The 20831-nt window shown below is 45.8% G+C and overlaps 1 protein-coding gene across 1 annotated transcript; it reads right to left on the bottom strand.

Annotated features, from left to right (window-relative positions):
* Positions 1–1956: 1956 nt before the first annotated feature.
* On the bottom strand, positions 1957–20507 carry TNFAIP2 (TNF alpha induced protein 2). Its single transcript, XM_041476373.1, has 12 exons — positions 20407–20507; positions 14393–14744; positions 12109–12736; positions 10716–10830; positions 9363–9488; positions 8537–8637; positions 8349–8447; positions 8047–8170; positions 6931–7053; positions 5911–6066; positions 4727–4848; positions 1957–4306 (listed from the first exon to the last, which is right to left on the bottom strand). The coding sequence occupies exons 2-12, from the start codon at positions 14730–14732 to the stop codon at positions 4165–4167; spliced, it is 2076 nt and encodes a 691-aa protein (XP_041332307.1). The 5' UTR covers positions 14733–14744; positions 20407–20507; the 3' UTR covers positions 1957–4164.
* Between the last annotated feature and the right edge of the window lie 324 nt (positions 20508–20831).

Raw genomic sequence — 20831 nt, 5'->3', positions numbered from 1 at the left:
TACATAATTTGCCCTGGTGTGTCCCATCTGCTGGAAGGTTGAGAGAACTGGGAGAATGTGGTCCCAGGGCCTCACTGGGTAGTGCTGGGAGACATCAGAAGACATGTGGAGAGGTGAAAGAAGGACCTGAATACCTCAGGAGAAGACCCAGAGAAGAGATGAAAAATGTCACAGTAGGGAAACCTCCAAACTGGTCAGTCCAAAAGGGGTTTTTAAACCTGATTTCTGCAGAAAAAAGCCCCTGGTAGCAAGGAGAAACGGTGCCCAGCAGGTGTGAGCATTCACTTCACAGTAACCTTAAAAACTTCATACTGCTTTAAAAAAATGCAGTTAACTTTTCCTCTGTAACACGCCCCTGAACAGCCTAATGGGTGTGTCTGCTCCATTGCATTTCCTCTATTTCCCCCTGGGAAGTGGGATTCACCTCTCTTCCCATTACTATGGATTTGTTTCTTTGCTAGGGTGGAAATCCATGTTTCCTGCATTGATGAGTAATTCCTGAAATCCCCTGACATTAGCTGCCATCTCTATTATTGTGGCTACAGGAAAGCTATTTTGTGTTTCAGGGATGTCAGCGTGGTGGTGTGGCCACATCCTCTTCTAAGTCATGCAGGAAGGCAGCAATTACTCTTGTGGGTTTCAATCTACAGCACAGAAAAGCATGATTTTGCTAGACCCACACTCAAGCCCACTTACTTCTAGCCCATTCCCAAAACATCCTTCCTTCCTGGTGCTCCTGCCTGTTAGTCCCCAGTATTGGCTTTTGATCCAAGCAGGAGGCAGGTGATGGAGCAGCAAGTGAAACCTCCCTGGGAGATGCTGGACTTGCTGCCTATGTGCCCTAATTCCTGTTGGGAAGGAGGCTCTGCCATCCCACTCACTGCAGATGTGCTTTTCCTCTGAAATGCTCCATGCATTGCCAGGCTTCAGGTCTCTTCCCATTGGATTGGGCTTTCTAGGTTTTCTTCTATTAAAATTCATATTAGCTATGCTAAAGGCAGGATTTGAAAATGGATGTTGGCAAATTGTTGCCACATCCTTGGTGAAGATGTAATTGCACATACATTTCCTGCTTTACAGCAATTAGCAGGTGAGGAATGTGTCACCCAGGCATGTCACTGTCCACCTGGAAAAGCCCACCTACCAAACCACTTTGCTCTAGTACGTCTCTCTCTTAAAATCAGCACATCAGTAAAACCTGTGGCCTTTAGTCCAGTGCTGTCATTTTTAGTGGATTTTAGAAAGAGGATCCAGGATGAAAGGGAAGGAATTGCTGGCATTCTGGCTTCTTAACCCTTCATTTCCAGGTCAGCAGTTCCCAAAGTTTCTCATCAGGCCCTAACAAAACATTCCTGCTGTTTTTTTCTCCCCATCACACTCACACTTGAGTCTCTCTGGAGGTTTTGCTTCCCCTGCAGAAAGGGCAGAGGTTCCCCAGGTGTCCCTGGGGACCCAGCACACCACAGGTGGCTCCTGCAGGAGCAGCGGAGGGAGTAATGCCTCAGACCACCCCCTGCTATGCTGGGTTTGTGTCTTTTCATCTTTGAGTTTGTGTCTTTTCATCTTTTGCACTGCAAGTTGCAAGTCTTCTGTCAAATGACAGAAGTGCCAGGTGGGATGGATGGGTAGAGAGCCAGGAGTGTGTGTATGTCTGAGCTCAGCCTGTGCCCAGTGTGGTGGCTGTTGGGCACTCATGTGCTGGGGATACTGATGACAGCCAACAGGGAAAGCTGCTTATGCCACAGTAGCTGTACTCAGAAACCAGCTTTCCTAACTGTTCTGTAAAACTGATCTTATTTTTTTAATCTTGGCTATCTGCTCTGCCTCCAAGGAGGAGCAGGCATCAGCATCAGCAGAGGTTGCATGATAAAGAAAGTCGAGCCACACTGACCTCAGCAAATTTTATTTACTTAGGTTTTAGAAGTTCTATTCATCATATTGAACTAACACTGTTATCAGAAGACATTTGTGCAACCTCCTGAAACTACCTGGCTATGTGTAATATGCCACCTATAAATAAATGCCATTTTAAATGTCGAGTCATGCGGGAAGATAAATAAATTAGTTTCCTGGGCTCATTAGAGATGAAAGCTGGGGTTTTATAGCAGGATGAAGAGAATTGCACAATGCACTTCCATATGGCTTATGAAATGTGTATGAAAACCATTTTCTCCTACCCATGCTAATTATGATGTATAAATAGATACTGTTTCCCTTTGGGCACTTAGTTAGCGGGATTTTTTTTTTTAAAGATCAGTGCAATCACTTGTATGATGCATTTCTGTAGGCCTTTAACATATCTCTAAATCAAAATACATATTTTTATAGCAATAAAATGACCTTTCACTAATTGGGAAAGAAAATGTTACCCAATAGGTGACAGTTGTCATGAGTGCTCAGCACAGTCAGAAGTCATTTTGGCATTTGCCTTTAAACTGTAGCTGAGACAAGTGTTTAAATAATAATTTTTTAACCCATGTGTCTATATGAGTTTTGTGTGAGTGTGCTTAAGGAAGGAGAGGGTGATTTGTGCTGCCTGTGGCCAGGCTGCAGACTAAAATCAAAGCACTGTTTTTCACTCAGGGCACAATTTTGCTACAGGACCTGTTGGCAGAAGACTCCTGAGTGTGTGCCAGTGGCCACTGCTAGTGAGCAGCCCACCCTGCTCAGTGAATGTCCTATAGGGGCAGCAGCAATGCTTTTCCAGCCTGTCTATAGTCCAGCAAGACCCCCTGCTTGGAACCAGTGGGTGATATTCACCAGAGCAGGCTGGGAGAAATGGCCCTTTGAAGGACGACATAGCTGTGGCAACACAGTAAACTGTCACTTTTCTAGCATATTTGAATACTGTTTATTATAAACATTGCAAATTAGTATCTCTAACTGAGAAAAAATAAAACTGGATGCAAAAATACACTGGTGGTATATTGCATATACATATAAATACATTATATAGTTTGCACAGTCATCAGGCATCTTCCTTCCGGACTGACTTTCCAGAGACTGATGCAAAAGTGGAAATAGAGGAAAACATAAGGGAAAGGTCTCTAAATATACACAGTGCTGTTTTGGCAAATGATTAAGTTCCCAAAAAAACCCAGTGCTGTAAGAAACAAAACAGAGTTTCACAAGAGATCCATTTGCATTTTCACATCTTATCTACCTCACAGCACAAGGGGAAAGAGTGAGCAAGAGAATGGTGACACATACAGGGTGCTCAGTATGTACTGATGACATCTGGGACCAGTTCCACACCCCATTCAAAGCCTGTGTTGTTAATGGGGTCTGGAAGTCCTCTCCTTGGTAAGGAGGACTTCAGTAATACCCGAAGTGTTTTACCAGCTGCTGGCTTAGCCCACACAATCCATTGCAATAGGCAGCTTGCTCCCAGCCTCTGTTTGAGGGGTCCCTCTGTGCAGATGCACTGGATGGGGTCACTGCCAGGGGCCCAGGTGCTCCCACCTCACAGAGGTGGAGGAAGCACATGCTCTCCAGGGCCAGTTCTCCTCTGGAAACCCCAAGGCCCTGGGCAGTGCTGCTGCCCTGAGTCAGAATCTGCAGCTGCTCCAAGGGGACTGGCAGGAGCCCTGCCACAGCTGAGCTGCAGCTCCTCCTCCCCAGGAACCTCATGCCTCTCCCACCAGCCTAACACAGCTACCCTGCCTGGCTCTGAGGAAGGCAGATGGATTGCAAGCATGCTCACATGGACTTTCCCAACATCTCTGAATGTTACTTTCAGTTTTTGTTCCCCATTATTTCCAGAAGATAAAGAGCTATTCCAGAAGATAAAGAGGTGGTGCCTGCTTGGTCTGTGATGTGGCCTTTGTGGCACCCTGAGAGGTAGATGGAGTTCAGAGCTCCAGGGCAGTGTCCAGGCAGAGAATGTGGTGGCACCAAGGAGACCTCAGAGGAATCCATGACTGGTAGGAGGAGCAGCCCTGGTCTTTGTGGGCACTGCACTCTCATGGGTGCACCTTGTGCCCAGCCCCACATGCAGGACGATGATTCCCACAGAGATGCTCTGCACCAGACTGGGACAAAGCACCTTCCATAGGAAAAGGTGGCATGCATTGCTGTGTGTGCCATGCATTGCTCCAGGAGATGGTCTCCATCCCCAGCTCACCCCACAGTCCAGCACAGGGCAGTGCCAAGGCATGCCTTGGTCTAGGACACGTTGATGTTGGAGAAGAGCGGGGCTCTGGGCTGTGTGGATGCTGTGCTGTCTGCCAAGTAGCCCAGGATGCTCTTGAGTTCACTGCGTGACAAATTGGCTTTGATGTGCAGGAACGCTTCCAGGTGCCTTTTGCTGTGGAAGAGAAATGGGCAGGTGTTATTTCCTCCCACACACCTCCATGTGTCAGGGCCACTGCACCAGGATGTGGTTCTCACCCTGTGGCATGTGCTGACATCCCCTGTGGGTGCCAGCTCAGTATCTGGCAGTCCTGCACAAGACCCTGCGCTGTCCTGGGATATTCGGGGTAGGGAAGGGAATCTCCAAGGTAAAGGAGAAAAAATCAGGCCAGAATTTGGAATTTATCAACAGGCTTTTATTCATATCTTCCTTTGCTTTCTGATAGGACTGGGATTGCCACAGCCTGGAAGGCAGCCCCCACCCAGGTTTATAGGCTCAGGCTGTATGAACCTCACCTATATTCATATTTGACTGCTTTCTGGCTCAATTAAAATTCCTTATGAGTACTAGCAAACCTGTTTCAGCATCTCTTACCGGATGTCTGGGTATGTTGTGGCGAGTGTTGCAACTTCAATTTTAATAGCACCTAAATCCTGAAGTCGGATTATTTCAGCCAATTTGGGGAGTGCTGAATTCAGCCATGTGGCTTGAGACCCCTGCAAGAAGAAAAAGTGGTTAGCAGGACATGATGGGGGTGCAAACTGCCCCCCACCCCAGAAGCTGCCCCCTGAGGCTGTTTCTTGGCAAGTGGAAAGGACACATCAATGATTTTAGGTGCCTCATTGTTTTCAGTGCTGCTTCTGCCTCAGGCAGCCTTGGAAAAACTGGATTAACTTTTTGATAGTTTTTAATCCTCTCACACAAGTGGTGTGTGGTTTGCCATAAGACTGAGACTTCCACACCCACCTCAGCAGATTCTATCTGCTCATTTCCTTTTCCTTGGGTTTCTGCACTGCCTGGTGTGTGTACCAAGGTCTGATGGGCCAGGTGAGTCACTGCCCTGTGCTGCTCTGCCCCAGCTCCAAACACAACCCTGCCTTTGGCATCTCCAGGTATCGCCAAAATCAGGTAGAAGCCCCAGCTAGAGCTGCTTCCTGACCATTGGAATTTCCAAGGTGCAGCTGCCTGACCTCCTGCCCACCCTATGTGAAACTCAGACTTGTTCCTTCTCCAGACAAACATGCATGGGGTGATGGAGGACAGGTTTGGGCTTAGCTGTTAGCTTTTTTTCCAGGCAAAATTAGAGGCATGGAAGAAGGGAGATGATCTCAAAGGACAGAGAGGGGTGTTCCAGCTGTGGCTCTCATGGAGAAATTCCTTGCATACCACAGACCCCCACACTGCATGCTTTAGCCCCTGGCTGACCTAAAAGCTTCAGCGTGGGGGAAATCAAGGGTGAGAGGAAACCCAGACTCCATGGAAGCTGTACTAAAGCCGGAAAAGATTATCTAAGTATTTTGACCCTATTAATATAAACCTTCGGAAGAGAACTGCCTGTGGGACAACAGAGGATGAAATCATATCTCTCCAAGCAGGGAGGGGCAGGCTGTTTACAGGGGACCCTTTCTGCCTACAGGCACTTAGAGACCTCTTTCTGCCTAAGGTCCTGCCTTCCAGGAAATTAAGCTGAGTTGAAAAGTTAACAAAAGTTCCCAGAACTACTTTCCTGTTTTTCAGTGTGCCCTGTGCTGATGTGTTTATGGCAAGCACTCACGTACATTGCTGGTGCAGAAGGCTTCCAGGTCAGCAGCATTTTTGGAGATGTGTTGGGCCAGAGTTTGCTGCTGTGCTGGAGTTTTCAGGCTGACCTTTCTCTTCAGCAGCCTCACAATGTACTCTTTAACCAAACGGGCATGGATCTTCTCAATGATAGCCTGTTGGGAAGGAGAGGAGGGAATCATCATCCATCTCTCTTTTGCTTGGGGACATAACAAACCATGTGTGTGGATGGAGGACAAGAGCATCCTGGGTGCTGTGAGACATGCCCCACCAATGCCTGCTGCAGATTACACAGCAGGAACAACCCTGGTTGCCAGCCTCCCAAGACCGGTTACAGCACATCCTAGATGCTGAGAATTTCTTTGTGCTCAAATAAGAATGGGAATTTCCAAATGCTGTTTCCTTCTGGGAAGAGTTTAAAGTGCAGAAAAAACCTCGATGTGCTAGAGGATTAACAGTATTCCAGAGAAACAGGAATTCATGCTGCTCTTCCTGTTCTTCTCTCTAACACATAAAACATCATAATTTGTCCCAGCTACTAAAAAGACAGGAAATCAAATATTGCCTTATATAATGATATTTCATATATAGTCCAGCACCAGTGAGGATATGGTTCTGGCTCAGCTCTCTGGGATTTGTCCCATTTGCATCCACCTCCTCCAGTCCTTAGGGCAATCAAAGGAGCAATGAGCCTGAACCATGCAACTGCATTTGTGTTTCAAGGTCACTAAACCAAATATGTAATTAAAGCCACATGTTGGGTGGTTTCTAAAGCACTTTCTCTGCATCAGGGGTGGTTTGCTCTGCAAACAATGCAGCAGAGCTGCAGGAGTCTGCTCTGTCAGAGGAGGGTAAGATTTATGTGCCTAATCTGGGTAAACTGCATGCTGATAGAAACCCTGCCTGAGAGTTGCCAGGCCAGCTCACCAGAGGTCAAGGCAGCTCAAGCTGCAGAGGATCAGAGCTGAAAATGCAGCCCTAGGGCCCCAGAATCCCTCCAATATTTCTCTTGGACTTACATGGTAAAATGGGTCCTTTAGGGTTTGGAAGTCTGAAATATGTTTGCTGGTAGTTTTAATGATCTCATTCATAATTTCACTGCTGGAATCCCACTTATTCTCTGTAAACTTCTTGTACATTGGCTGAAAAAAAGGAAAATCTGCTAGTTACCTCAAACAAATTGTATGCACATGTGTATTTGTCATTTCTACATGCAGAGTATCCCATGTAGTGAGAGTGTGGTGTGTAGTCCTGTGCAGGGTGTGTGGTGATGCCTTAGAGGGACAGGGGAACAAGGGGCTGTGTCCCCTTCTTGGTTCCTCATGGTGAAGAAGACCAAGGGCTTCTTTTTCTGAAAGGTTAATATTGGACGTGTTTTTATTATTTCTGCCTCTCTTTTTTCCCCTCACCATCTTGTCTGATTAAAGAATTATGGAACCATCAGGGGAAAAAAAATGAATCCTTATGAGATGTTTTCAATCATAATTTTTCTCAGCCACAGTAAATAAATGTGAAAATGAAAAAAATTGCACCCCTGTTCTCTTGTGCCTTCCAAAAGGCTCTACAGAGAAAGCAGGAGAGATTGTGGCTGAACATTCCTGACTCCCTACACTTTCTTTTCCTCCACCAAAATTGCTTAACTTGAAAAGATTGTGTTATATGTATAAACAAACAAAAAAAGAAAAAAAAAAAAAGGAAGCCAGAAGCACAGAAATGCCCTTCAGGTCACCTTTATGGGGAAGTCAAAAGCTGCATAATTGCAGTTTACACCATTAGTGTACACACTTCCTACAGTGTGGAGAGCAAACAGCTGCAGGTTGAGACCCTCCCTGCTGTAGCTGTTGTCTCAGATGCCATCAGCAGGTTTTATGGGTTTTTTTGTGTTTTTTATGTTCACCTGCACAGTCATGCCTATGTCACTGCACCCATTTTGCCTGCAGGCTTGAGGACCAGCTCAAGGAGAGCTTAGTGGGAGTTTTCCAGCAGCAGTGTGGGTTAGGACCGATCCTGTCCCTTCTGAACTTGGCTGATTTGAATCAGAGATTTGAGCAACAGATAGCACGGCAGGAGAACATGCCCTGCCCTGGTATTAGCTGAGCCATGGGGCAGGAGGATGTGGGGCACAGATATGGTACCTTCAGCTGGGCAAAGAGCTGTTGAAGCAGCACATCAAAGCCGCTGTTTTCAATATCAGCAAGAGTGCTGAGGATATTGGCTTTACTGTCGTCCTTTTCTGCCACGTATTTCTCCGTGTATTCTCTGCAAGAAAATACCAGCTAGGTCAGAACAGTCTATCCTCAGAGGAGAGAGAGAGAAATTCAGAGGTCTCCAAATCTTCTGCAGGCAGATGGACCTACGTCTGTTCACTCTGCAGTACCTCCCCCTCTATACATTGCCTGCAGAGGAAGGAGCAAATCCTTTTCTTTTGGACCCTTACCTAAAATTCCAGCAGTTGTTAACATTTGCAATCAGTATAGGCTTGTAGTATCTGTGCTTCTTGCTTTTCTCCTTGAAGTCTTCAAAGGCATCCCTGTAGCTGGAGGGGAGATGGGAAGAGGAGAGGTGGGTGAGTGGTTGCCCAGGTGCTGTGCCAGCCCCAGTGCCCACAGCCCCTCCCCACCTCACCTCCTCAGGAAGGCTGGCAGCTCCTTCAGCAGCCGACGGGACAGCTCCTCTCCCACGGCCTTGCTGATGTCCTCAGCTCGCTTCTGGCTGCTGTAGATACTCTAACAAAAAAGTGAGATCAATTTGAAATGTTGCCTGCTCCAAAAAGACCAGGTTTGCTGGGTAAAAGAAGCTGCAGATCCTTTGCTGAGAACTGCACCCAGCTCTCCTGCATCCCCCCCTGCAACTGATTCAGGGACCACACAGAGCAGCTGTACTTAGCTGAGAGGTTCAAAAGGAGCATGAAGAAAATCTAGAAAACAGCTGAGAAAGCAGGCAATTTGACACTTGGTTTTGTTTCTTTTTTTTCTTTTTTTTCTTTTTTTTCTTTTTTTTTTTTTTTTGAATGTCATTAAGATAGCATTTAAATGAACAATTTAATCACAACAACCTCAACACGTGATTTATTTATTTTTAAAAATAAACTCAACTAATCCTCTGCAGCCAGGGGACGGAAAGAGGCAGCTCTGCCTGTGGCACTTTCCCTGGGAGGAAGAAAGAAACTCCCCATTTCTCAATCAACTGAGCCTGTCTCCACTGCTGGAGATGCAGAAGAATTTGCACAGGAGAATGAATGCAGTTTTTCTTCTTGTTTTGCTTATAGAGGCATTTGCCTCTGTGCCATGGTACACCAGGCCCAAGATAGATCATGGTTTTGAGCTTCCCTTCTGCTACCACTCTACACAAGTGACTTGGCTTTTTCCTTTTCTGCATTGATCACAGTTGGTCTCAAATCCTAAGTAGGTAAAGGATGCAATTGTTTATTTTTAATGTAGCTGTGCATTACCTGGATAACAAATATTCCTAGCAGTTCACTCTGAAAATGCCCATTTAGCTTCTCTGGTTCCTTGTCTTCTTTCCATCTTTGGATTTCTTTATCTAAACATCTGCTCAGTGAATTTTTGACAGTAACCTTTAGGGAAGGAAGAACAATGGCATTTACTACAACATGGATGCAGCACCTCCTGCCTTATGCAGGTTTTACTCCCCCACCCACCTTTTGCCTGGCTCAGCAGACTTTTTCCTCAGCCCTGGCTGGGAAATGAAGGCTCCTCTTAGCAGATGCTTGACCCATGACTTTACAGCAACAAGGACAACCCCCTCATGATACCCACCTATGCAACAGTGAGTTGAGTATTTTAAGGTAGGAGTGAAGATCCCATCACACCCCCACATCAGGGGGATCAGAAGAACAGGGAGGGGAGCAGTGGGTATGAAGGTTGCAGCAGCTACATGTGCCAGAGCCCAAATTCCCCCAGCCACGCACTGCGTGTGTGTCACACTCAGAGCCACCTGCTTTTGCAATCCTTTTTCATGAGCTCTTCTGACACCACACAGGTGCTGGAGAGGGAAACAAAGTGCTCTCAGGTTTTCCCTGCTCTGGCCCCTCTGTGCTGCAGTGAGGCTTTGGAAATGGTCTGTGCAGTGTCTGGCATGTACTGCTGATCCTTCAGTGTCCTGTTCATGCGCTTTGCAGACCTCACACCACCTCTCCCATATGCAAACCATCACGGACTACATCTAAACTTGGAACTCATCTTCTCATTTTCCGGGAATTCCAGCCCCAAATGCCAAAAACACTGAGCTATGGGAGTACTGTAAAAGTGGCTTCTTGTTTCCATTAAGAGAAGGGTGATACAAAAACCAGAGCAACTTTTATTTTCTGCAGATCAGGGGATTGATTCTCCATCAAAGAAAGAGATTTGTCAAGACCAGATCTCCAAGCTTTGTGCTCACCTAAGGTCTGGTACTTCTGCAGAGACTAGGAGTAATCCAAGATCCTTCAGAGATTCCTGTGAGAGGGATCATAAATCCCTCTAGAGATTTATCAGACAATTAGAAAGTTGCCCATAGATCTGTTGTTGGATTTTCCCCCTGTTGCAACATGATTTACAAGAACAGAATGGTTCTTTTCTCATGGCTCCCAGGACTAAGCAGAAGTTTGCTCTGCAAGTCCCATCTAGCAGAAAGGTGACCTATTTCCCAAAAACAAACAAAAGCTTTTGCTTTTCCCTGGAAGGGTGTGTAGGGTGTATGGTTCACTGGTGAAGAAGTGTGTGTGCAGGACAAGTCACAGCTTCTCTGAGGAGTTATATGGGAGCAGTGAAGAGAAGAACCGGAGTGACTGAACCTTTCTTACCTCTTCACTGTCAAGGTATTTATTTTCAAGCTCTTTGCTCAGATTTGAAGGCAAAAGGCTTCCAAGCTTAACTTTATCCAACTCCATGGCTAAAGCATGATCTTTTCTCATGTCTCTGGAATGAAAAAAGCCAAACAATTGTATTTTCCAAGGGCAGCGTAATTCAAGACAGCTGTTGATGCAAATCACTAACACTTTTTGAGGGTATCAGTGAAAAAACACTTTTTGAGGGTATCTGAAAAAACAGATGGAAATGTACATTGTCCTCAGTCCAGACAGGACTTGGAGAAGCTGAATGAATATGTGCCAGGGGTGAGACCTGGGTGGGACCACAAGCAGCCCTGTGAATGGAGTCATGGTGTGTCAAACTCCTGAGTACCAGCCACTGTGCTCTGGTGGGGATGGGGGACCTGAAGCAAGCAGGGGAATCTAACCCCTGGACATGACCTCTCTCCATCCATACAGAGAGGCAAACAGATGAAAGCTGGTGTTTGATGGCTGGGAGGTGGTCCCTCAGCAGACACCTGGACGTGGCCTTTGGGAACACTCCCAAAGCAGCTCCTACCCTGGTCAACACTGTCCCCAGTGCTGGGCTGAGCCCTACTCCTCACAACTGCTCACTTCCAAACACAGCCTGGTTCAGGCCTGAATATCCTGAATTAGAGCACAACACTGGCTGTGGAAAACTTCCAGGATGAACACTGAATCATTATACTCATCAGTGAAACATGAAAAGGAAAAAGTGGAGCTGAATGACTTTGGAACAGAAGAAACATTGCTGGTGTCTTTACTGATTTCCACCTAAGAAGTGAAAGCTCTCAGTTCTCCACTCAGTACTATTAGCCACAACAAGCAATATTTTCAGTTCAATAACATACAGAGTTTATGGGGACCCTTGGATTGTGTCCTCTCATAGGGGTGCACCCGTGGCTCTCCTAAAGGTGAGGAAAACACAGACTGTGGGTAACACCTAAGCAACATCCTCCATGTCCAGGATAATTGCATCTCAGGTCATTTTGTTGTCTACTCTCTGGTACAAAGGGCTGAAATTTCCAAATTTTCCAAGAGTGAGCTCAGGTCTGCAACTGGAATAGATATCAAGGCAATGAACCTGAGCAACTTACCCCAGCAATGAAGCCCTAAATATCTGTGTGTCTGTTGCCCAGAAGCCAGAATGGTGAAACAGCCCTACATTTACAGCAGCCTTGAGAGTCCCTTCTGGCTCTTCTGGCCAGGACTGTAAATCAGCACATCATCAGCAACACCAGTAACTTAGCCAGGTGCTGGACTGCACTGCAGTAATACTAACTCATAAATCAAGCAAATGCCTGGGTTTGCAGCCAATGAGCCTGTTTTGATTTCCAGGGGTAAACATGTATAAAAGCCCACTTACTTTGGATAAAAGTTGTGCACCCACGAAAGAAGAAGGTAAATATCCTTGTCTTCCAGATGAGACTCAGCATTTTTCTTTGCCTGAGAGGCAAAGTAATTGTGATAGAGTTCTGCATAAATGCTGAACACATTAAACTCAGGAGGATAAAGCTTGTTAATATACTTGGCAACCACTGTCAAATCTTCTTTCATTGTCTTTCCCATGTGCAGGAGGTTCTGGCCAACTGCAGAGAGGTTCTCAGTTCTAGGAGTATGGCTTGTGTCTTTCATTCGAGCCTCTACTGACTCCTTTACTGTAGCCATCCAGAGCTCTTTCCATTTTCTAGGTCTAAATTGCATATTTTGGTCAGGTGGATTCTCTGACATGTAGCTCTGATCTTCTTTCTCCTGTTCTTTCAGAGCCTCCACTGCCTGCTGTAGCAGATCTGGGTTTGTTTTTGCAAGCAGCACAGAATCCTTCAAGGTGCTGAAGACTTTGTGCTTCAGAATTTCGTAGACAGATTCGATGTCTTTCTGACTGGTGTTCAGTCCCTCCTCACTTTTGCTAGACAGGCTCTTCTCCAGGACAAACAGATGTTGAATGGCATCACAAAGCTTTTGCTCTCCAAGGAGATCCATTACTTGTTTGACTGGTGAAAAAAGAACAGCCTTTCTTTAACCAAGAGTGAAGATTTAGACTTCTGTTTTATAAAAAAATGATGGCTCTGGAATATTTTTTTTAAATGCTTATACTTCCAAAATTCTAGCTCTTGGGCTCCTACACCTTGTAGAAAGTCTGTTTAATTAAAGATGAGATTATTTCTAGCTTGCCTTTAACTGGGGCAATGGAAACCTGAATACCCATCACCAGTGTGTTGCATACGGACAGCTATTCACAAGCCACCTATAATTGTTTCCAAAATTTAGCCTTGTGGAGTTAGTTAGTTATTGCTCATCCCCCTTCCCATTAATATGACCTCAAGTCAGAAGCACAGCATTAGAAATAATGTAGATGGAAAGATGTAACTAAGATGGGCTAAAGGAAATGCCACATGGGTTTTCCAGAAATAGATTTGGCACTACCTGACCTGTGAAATCGTTTGGGAGGACACATTTAGCAAGCAAGACAAATACAACTGAACTATCTTATCTGAACTACAGCTAGTTACTTGAACAGGGAAACCTGGGAAATTATTAGTTAAAATGGCGAAGTTATATCCCAAAATAAGATTTGTTAGGTGTGTAATGTTTGTATGGGGGACCCTGGGTGGAGAAATCTTACATTATTCATGAAACTCATCTTACTTCATTTATCCTTAAAGATTGTGGTACAAAAGCTGGGAGTGCCCTTTTGGCATCTGCTGATTGCACAAAGTTCAGAGACATTATCGAAACTGAGGGCTTGGTGTATTTCACAGGAACAATCAGATAACTTGAATAGTAAATGGGCTGAAATTTAATGGCACAAAACACAAGATACAAATGCAATAGAACAAAAGTTACTTAGCAACAAAACAGGATTTTCTGCTGCAAGCTGGATGTGAATCAGCTTGAGATGGAGGAGGAAGAGAGACGCCTGGAGAATTAGTAAATCCTTACTGGCAGGTGGTAGTGAACATGTCCGTTACAACCCCAGGATATACTCAGTGAAAAATATCCAGCTGAGATGGGAAAATAGGAATATATTGTACCACACATTGGTAGTGTCTCATCTGGAATATTTAATGCAATTAAGGTTGCTTTAAAAAATCTGGCTGCTTAAAAAAATAAAATAAAAAAAAAGACATTGGGGATGGGGCAATGCAGTGGTAAGAACAAAAGTACAAAAGGCCTGTTTTCAGCAGCAAATTCAAGGCCAAGAAGGAAAACCACCACTTAGGGAAAGCATTTGACACATGGAGAAAGAGATACCAGTTAGACAGGTAAAGGCTTGTCTGGAAATGAAATAATTTGTACTAAAATGAGACTTTGTAGGAGGAGATGGAGGAACCAAGCTGAGAGTTACACCTTCATTTGTCACCCACCCACCCATAGTTCTCTGTGCCCCCATGGGAGCAGAAATAAGCTTTGTTTTGGACAGAAAACCTGCAAATGGACAGCTCTTCAAGGACTGTGCCCTTGGTACTAAAAGACTAGGACTTGAGGTCATGTCTCCCTCAGCCCAATTTTCCCCAGGCTTCTTGGAAAAGTCACTTCAATCTATCAGTACCTTTGTTTCCCTAGGGGACAATACTCTGCCTCACACAGCCCCTCTAGAGGCAACTATGGCCCATGAAGTGGTGCAAGGAGGATTGAGGAGCACTTACCACTGGGTGGCTTGGTCTTTTTAACTATTTTAAATGCACTTTTAAGCATTCCCTTTATTCCTTTATTCCCCTTCTCAGGGCTGTCCCCGGCAGAGATGCAACTCTCATTGCTTGTGATGGAAGAGGCACGTGAAGCTCTGCAGGCTGCCTCTGGCCTTTCTCTCATCTTCTCCTGGTCCCTGGACCAGATCTCATCTGCAGAAGGCTCAGGACAGGCAGGGACTTGCTCAGCTACTGATGGTGAAGTGTTTTCAAATGGCCTGTTTGCATCAATGCAACCCTCCGATCCACTGCGCATTCCAAAAGGACCACTTTGAAAAAAAGGTAACATTTTCATCATTTTCCTTCTGGCCTGTAAATTTCAGAAAAAAAAAAAAAATATCAGATTATAACAATTAACCAAGGAGAAAGCGTGGCAAGACGTATGTGTGGGTGACATGGAAATGAAATGGAGAATGTTACACATTTGGTGTGAGCACAGGAGAATTCCTGAGCAACACCATCCCAGCCAATGCAGAGAATGGAAGCAGCTCTCTAGCCTAAATTAGAGAAAAATCAAAGAGCCATTTTGAGAGTGATTCAGATGTCCTGATTTCAGACCTTGAGCTTGTCAGGCTCTCCCATAGGATGCTGTGTGACTATGGACATGAGCATGGATGGGCACATGAGTGATGTGCGTGGGATAAGTGTCCTGTGCCTTCAAAGCAGCCACAAAACTCTCATACTCTTACATGGCATCGGGATCAATTCCCACCTTACTCAGGGCCTTTTTTTCCTGATCTGTGCTCAAGGTAAGTGGGAACAAGGCATGAGGATCAGGGTAGTTTAGTCTTGTTTAAACAGACATGATCCTGCCAGAGTCTGCCTTACCACTAACACTCTTACACTGCAAATAATCAAATAATTAACAACAGAAATTTGTTACTGTTACAACTTCTTCTCAGAATTCATATTTGGAATTATGTTCCTCTATAATTCAATAGATTGCAAAATATTTATTTGCATAACTATAACCATTTGTATAATGATTATAATTATGCAGTTTTTGTAAATAAATAAAGTGACTCATAGTTTCCAATCCTTATTCTAATAATGCTTTATTTAAAGTGACTTTCTAGGAGACTGAAGCACATCTGTATGAAGAACTCCCAGGCAAGTTGTACTGAGTAATGGCAGAAAAATTAGACTTCAAATAAATGAAGAATTTGGCTTCAGTTATACAGCCACAATGTGGTGATCTTCAAACACCTTTGTTAAGTTTATAATGTTCATATGTGTCATGCTGATATAAAATTTTATACTTATTTCTGGGAAAACTGTTTGGAAGACTGTGGCTTTTCATTCTAATTGTGTTTCCTCCTGCTGGCTCCTGGCAGCTTGGAAAGCTTTGAAGCATCAAGTTAGTGGTAGCAGCTGAGTTATACAGAGAGCAGTGAGAGCCTGGCTTTGCTGAGAGCTTTGCTTCTCCCTGCTTTGGATGCCAGGCTGTGTTCAGGATTAGTGATGCTATTACCTTCTAAACACAACAAATATGAAAATTCATTTGGGAATTCTGCTTGCATGAGCAAGCAAAGGGGGCCTGAGCACTAGAGCTCAGCTGACAGGAGTTACAGAATAGTCTGAGCTGGAAAGGACCACCAATTCCAACTCAATTCCACAAGGATCACCAATTCCAACTCTGAAGTGAATGGCCCATACAGGCATTGAACCCACAACCAAAGGCATTATTAGCACCATACTCTTAACTAACTGAGCTAATCCCAGGTTAGCCAGCAGCTGTGCCATGGCTGAATCTGTGCACATACATCTCCTTAGCACATGTACTGAGGAGGGGAGGGGGAAGGAAACTCTCTGCAGCTCTCTCCAGTTATGCTAGTCAGGATGCCCCACTAGAATCCTGAAAGCAGTGGAAAAGAGCTCCTTTTGGATACATTTCCACTACAAAAATGCTCAGAAAAACAACCAATCAACCCAAAAAAATCATGGCAACAGGCACGCTCTGTAAGTGATTTGGACTTGCCTAATTTTTGTAGGGCTCTTTTCGTAACCTGCATTTCCCAACACAACACTGTGCTTAGATTAATTCTGCCAAATCCCTTCCTTCCTGTTTGTTCAAGCACAGACTCAGACTCAGCTGAGTCCTTTCTCTCTCTCCTATTATTTCAAACAAAGCATTATTGTGTTTTTTGTTTGGTTTTGTTTTTTTTTTGGTTTTTTTTTTTTTGTTTTCTAACCACAGAAAGTACCTCTCCCTTCCAAAAGGCTAAGGTCTTTCATTTTGATGAATGATGATCACAAAGGTGGACTTTGAAATTTTCGTTCTTCTTCAATGCCAAGATAAATGCAACAGATCTTTGAAAAGGATCGAAGTGACACTACATGTACAGGAGTTCATAAGGGAATGATTAAGCTGGTTAGAAGCTGAATTTTTAACATCTGTTAGAACTTTGTCATGGTAGTACTCAAAAAAAGCCAGCCCCAAGCACCTAGGTAAGGCTGTTGATGCAAAAGCTGCCATACTGTCACATTTGGCCAGCTTGAACTCTTGCCCAGTGATTATCATGTGCCATTGCTGGTTAACCTGTGTTTATATCTGCAGCAGGAAAAACCAGTAAACCTCAGCTCCCACTTCTGCCTTGAAGTCTTAATGTCAAGGGGTACCAAACACTCCCTGTCCATCTCTTCTCATTGTTGTTAGATAACCAAGATCTTACTGTAAGAAATGCTTTTAAGGAACTTACAGAAAAAAATGCCAACACTTTCTACAAGAAATAGTCAGCTAAAAGGAGGTGGTCCTGGTTACATCTAGGGCACACAGGCAGGAGATGCTGTGCTAGCACTGCACCTCTGTCAGCATGTACTCCTGCCCAACGCAGCAGACAGAACATGCCAGGAGCTTGGCTTTGGCTTGGACAGCTGCAGGCTGATCCTCAATGCCTGTGCTCTTCTCACAAATCATAGCCTGCTAAAACTCCAGCAGGCTTCTAATTTTTTTAACAGGAGAAATGCTAAATCATTTCCCAGAACTCAAATTCAGGTCTTGGGAAATGCAATGATTTGAGGTCAAGAGTTGACATTGTTCCCAACTCAGTATTATTACTAATTTACTGTAATCATCATCATCCTCTTTATTGTTATGTGGCAACATGGTTTGTGCCAGGGGAGCCTTTAGCTCCAGTTATTTCTGACACAGCATATTCAGCTTCTGGTTTCAAACCAGAAGAGCAACACAGCTCACAGAGCATGCTCTGCCACCCCATCCAGATGCCCTGCAGCACTGGGACTGCGGTGCTGTGACTGCTGGTGTTGCTCTAGTGGGACACAGCGAGCTCTCTGCTGATCACAGCACCTGCCTCTGAGTTGGAGCTTTTCTGGGGTGGGCAGCAAGGGCAAGGGATACACTTTGAGCAGACTCAAGACACAGAAGGACCCAGCCCAGACTCTGGGCACAGTGACTTCCCATTTCCTCCTCAAAGGAAACAGCTTTCATGCAGAATGATCTCATTGGTCAGGGGTAGCTCATCGTGTGCCAGAGAGCACTCAGGGGAAGAGATTTATTAATTATCCCTATTCTGAATTTTTTTGCTGAACTTTTCCTTGACTTCTTTTTCCTGAGCTGCTGCCAGTATTAACAAGCATTTGTTTGGATTTTTGGTCCTCTCCAGCCTGCTGACATACTAGGTCATGAGGATTTATATCTCATTTTAGTGGATAACTCCCATTCTCCCACAGCCTCTCAGAAATCCAAGAGTTATCTAGCAAAGTTATCTATTTGCCCACACAAGAGAATTACACTGGGCCAAGCCATCTTTGAAGCAGTAGAGCAGTGCAGGCAGTTTGAGTTTAGTGTACCTCAGACCATGTGCTGACACCTAAACAAACTGCCAGTTCATCAAAGCAGAGTCCACAGAGATGCCAGACCCAATCTCTGCAAGTTGGGAGCCCTCCTAGGAGGTGAGGGGGTTTTCCTACCATTTTCGTTATCTGGGTTAAGTACTGAATGGATTCACCACAAATCTGTGGGCTCCCACTTGGCTCTGCCTGGGAATTCACAGTCCACAGAAGAGCTGGGCCACCCAGAGCCCCACCTTGACCTTCTACTGTGCTGCTTACGTCCATAGTCCTATCTGCAGACCCCTGTGAGACACCTACCACCCAATATGTGCTCCAGCAGCATCCTGATGGTGGCCAAGTTCTGCTCCTAATGGGAGGTGAGGGAAAACAAAACTTGTCTCCAGTAAAGAAGCCAAGGCAGGTGCAGAACATCCCCAGAGGACTCAATCCATGCGCCTCAGCATCACCAGGCACCCCTATAGGGCTGGGGGTGATGGGGAACCCAAGAGATTCAGGGGAATGGCAGCGGCAGAGCAGGCAGAGGACCTCAGGGCATTTCACCTGGCATGAGAGGTGTTTTAAGCCAGCATAAACCCATGTGTAGATACAGCTGTGCAGTGCAGCATTCATTTCCAAATGAGAATCTGATTTCCCTAAATTACTGACACACACCTGAAAACCATCCAATAAACCATCACTTCCTGTTGTTAGTGAGAATCTTTCAAACAGAGAATGAGAAAATTCTATATATACACTGTTATTGGGAAAAAACAGAGAAAATGCACTGTAATACTCTCATTTTCTCTTCTTGCTTCAAATCTGAGCAGCATAACTTTGAACTGTTGCTGCTGAAAGAGCAACCAGCTGCTGCTGTCTAGAGTTTTGTTTTCATAATACAGTTCCAAAGCCAAATCCTTCTTTAAGGCCTGGAGTTTGCAAAGTTCACTGCTAGAGCTAACAGCGACTGAGAAGATAAACAAATTCCCTGGGAGCTTCTCTCGGCACTTTCAAATTCTTTGGCTTTCCAGGCATCTTTTCATAGAGACGGTGAATGAAGCAAACCCAAACCTGAGCTCTCTGCTCCCTTGTTATTTGCTTTATCAGAGCTGAAAAGCCTCAAAGTCCCTTGGTGGGGGCAGGCAGCTGACACTTTGAAGAGCAAGTGTTTCTTCAGGTTTTCTGTCCTGAACTTGGGTGTCAAAGTGAGGCACCATGGCTTCTAGATCAGCCACATGCTCCAGTCACAGAAAGTTTCTTCCTCACTTTGCAGCAGCCTCAAAAAGAAATTCTACTTTGAACACACCAAGGATCCTAACCCTGGGGCCGAATTTTTCAATTTGTGCTGAGGAGCTGATGCAATGGATATGGGGCTACTGCACAAAGACAGAAGGGAATTTCTACAACTTTTCAGTGCTCCGGGAAAAGGCAGGTCCTAGGAGCTGTGGGACATCCCTGACAAAGAAAAAGCAGTCACAAAAGGGCAAGCATGGCAATGCAGAAATGTGCCAGCTTGGCACAGTGACCCTGGCAGGGTGAAAGTCACAGGGGCTGCCCCAGGGCCATCCAGGGTCCAGGCTCTGAAATGGTGTTTTTTCAGTGAAGCCAAACTGAATGAATCACAATCCAGTTACTTTCCTGTGGTTTCAGGGAAAACCACTTCCTTTAAATAGAGACAAAGAAGAGAGGGCAGAAGTGCCGCACTGGATCTGGAATCCAGTGCCAGATCTGGGTTTAGGACACTTTGGTGCCCAATATCTACATCTGGATTTTGGGAAAGGTGTTGGAAGATGGAGGGGTAGAAAGGAGGTGAATGGTTTACAGTAGTCACTGCTTGAGCCCGTGGCCCGAAATTTAGGGGGAAAGCAGCACAAATCAGACCTAGCTGTGACAATGGAATTATCAGGAACATATCCTTGCGGTGCCCAGCCCTGGGACATGCCTGGAGCTGCTGTCCTGCCAGCGGTCCTATTTCCCCATTCTGATAATTACAAGGTGGGGCAGAAACCCGTCCCGGCAACCCACCCTTCTTGGGTGCCCCTTGTTCCCCACTCTCGGACCCAGCAGAGAGCCCCCGAACTCCCCAGCAAGTGAGCCCGGAGCGGGGCAGCGGCTCGGGAGAAGCGGGAGACGCCGGCCCGAGGGGACGGGGAAAGGGAAAGACCCGAGACTGACGGACTTACTCTGCGGCGGCTCCGGGCGGCGGGGCTGGACGCGGGCCAGCGGCACTGTCACTGTCACCGGCACTGTCAGAGGGTCTGTGCCCGGGGCGGGGGCAGCCCTGCTATAAGGGGAGGAGGGCGGGGGCGGGACCAGCTGCTGGGAAACTCCAGTTGCACCTCCCCCCGAGGGAAGGGAACCGAGAAATCCCCTCGGCGGGGAAGCGGCTGGAGCGCCTGGTGCCGAGGGTCGGTCCCTGCGCCGGAGCTGAGCCCCGGCGCCCTGTCCCGACAGACGCTGAATGCCGGGCCCTGCGCCCAGTGCCCGAGGGCTTGGCTGTGTGATGTGTCCCACTGCGGGCTTGGAAACGCGCCGTCAGGGATAGAGCAAGTGCCTCCAAAATGCCGTGTTCTGCACCTGCGGTGGTCATCTCTGGGTGTGCAAACAG

This window comes from Pyrgilauda ruficollis, unplaced genomic scaffold, assembly GCF_017590135.1.
Source record: "Pyrgilauda ruficollis isolate IOZ18807 unplaced genomic scaffold, ASM1759013v1 scaffold38, whole genome shotgun sequence".
NCBI lineage: Eukaryota > Metazoa > Chordata > Aves > Passeriformes > Passeridae > Pyrgilauda > Pyrgilauda ruficollis.
The sequence above is the reverse complement of the archived record's forward strand: the minus strand, read 5'-3'. Positions and strand labels throughout refer to the sequence as shown.

Bases quoted from the DNA above. Each gene is read 5' to 3' on its own strand.
- TNFAIP2 (XM_041476373.1), bottom strand. From the start codon at position 14,732: ATGATGAAAATGTTACCTTTTTTTCAAAGTGGTCCTTTTGGAATGCGC. The intron at 10,831-12,108 runs GTAAGTGGGCTT...TTTTCATTCCAG, and splicing joins GTGCACAACTTTTATCCAAA to AGACATGAGAAAAGATCATG. The intron at 6,067-6,930 runs GTAAGTCCAAGA...CCTTCCCAACAG, and splicing joins TAAAGGACCCATTTTACCAT to GCTATCATTGAGAAGATCCA.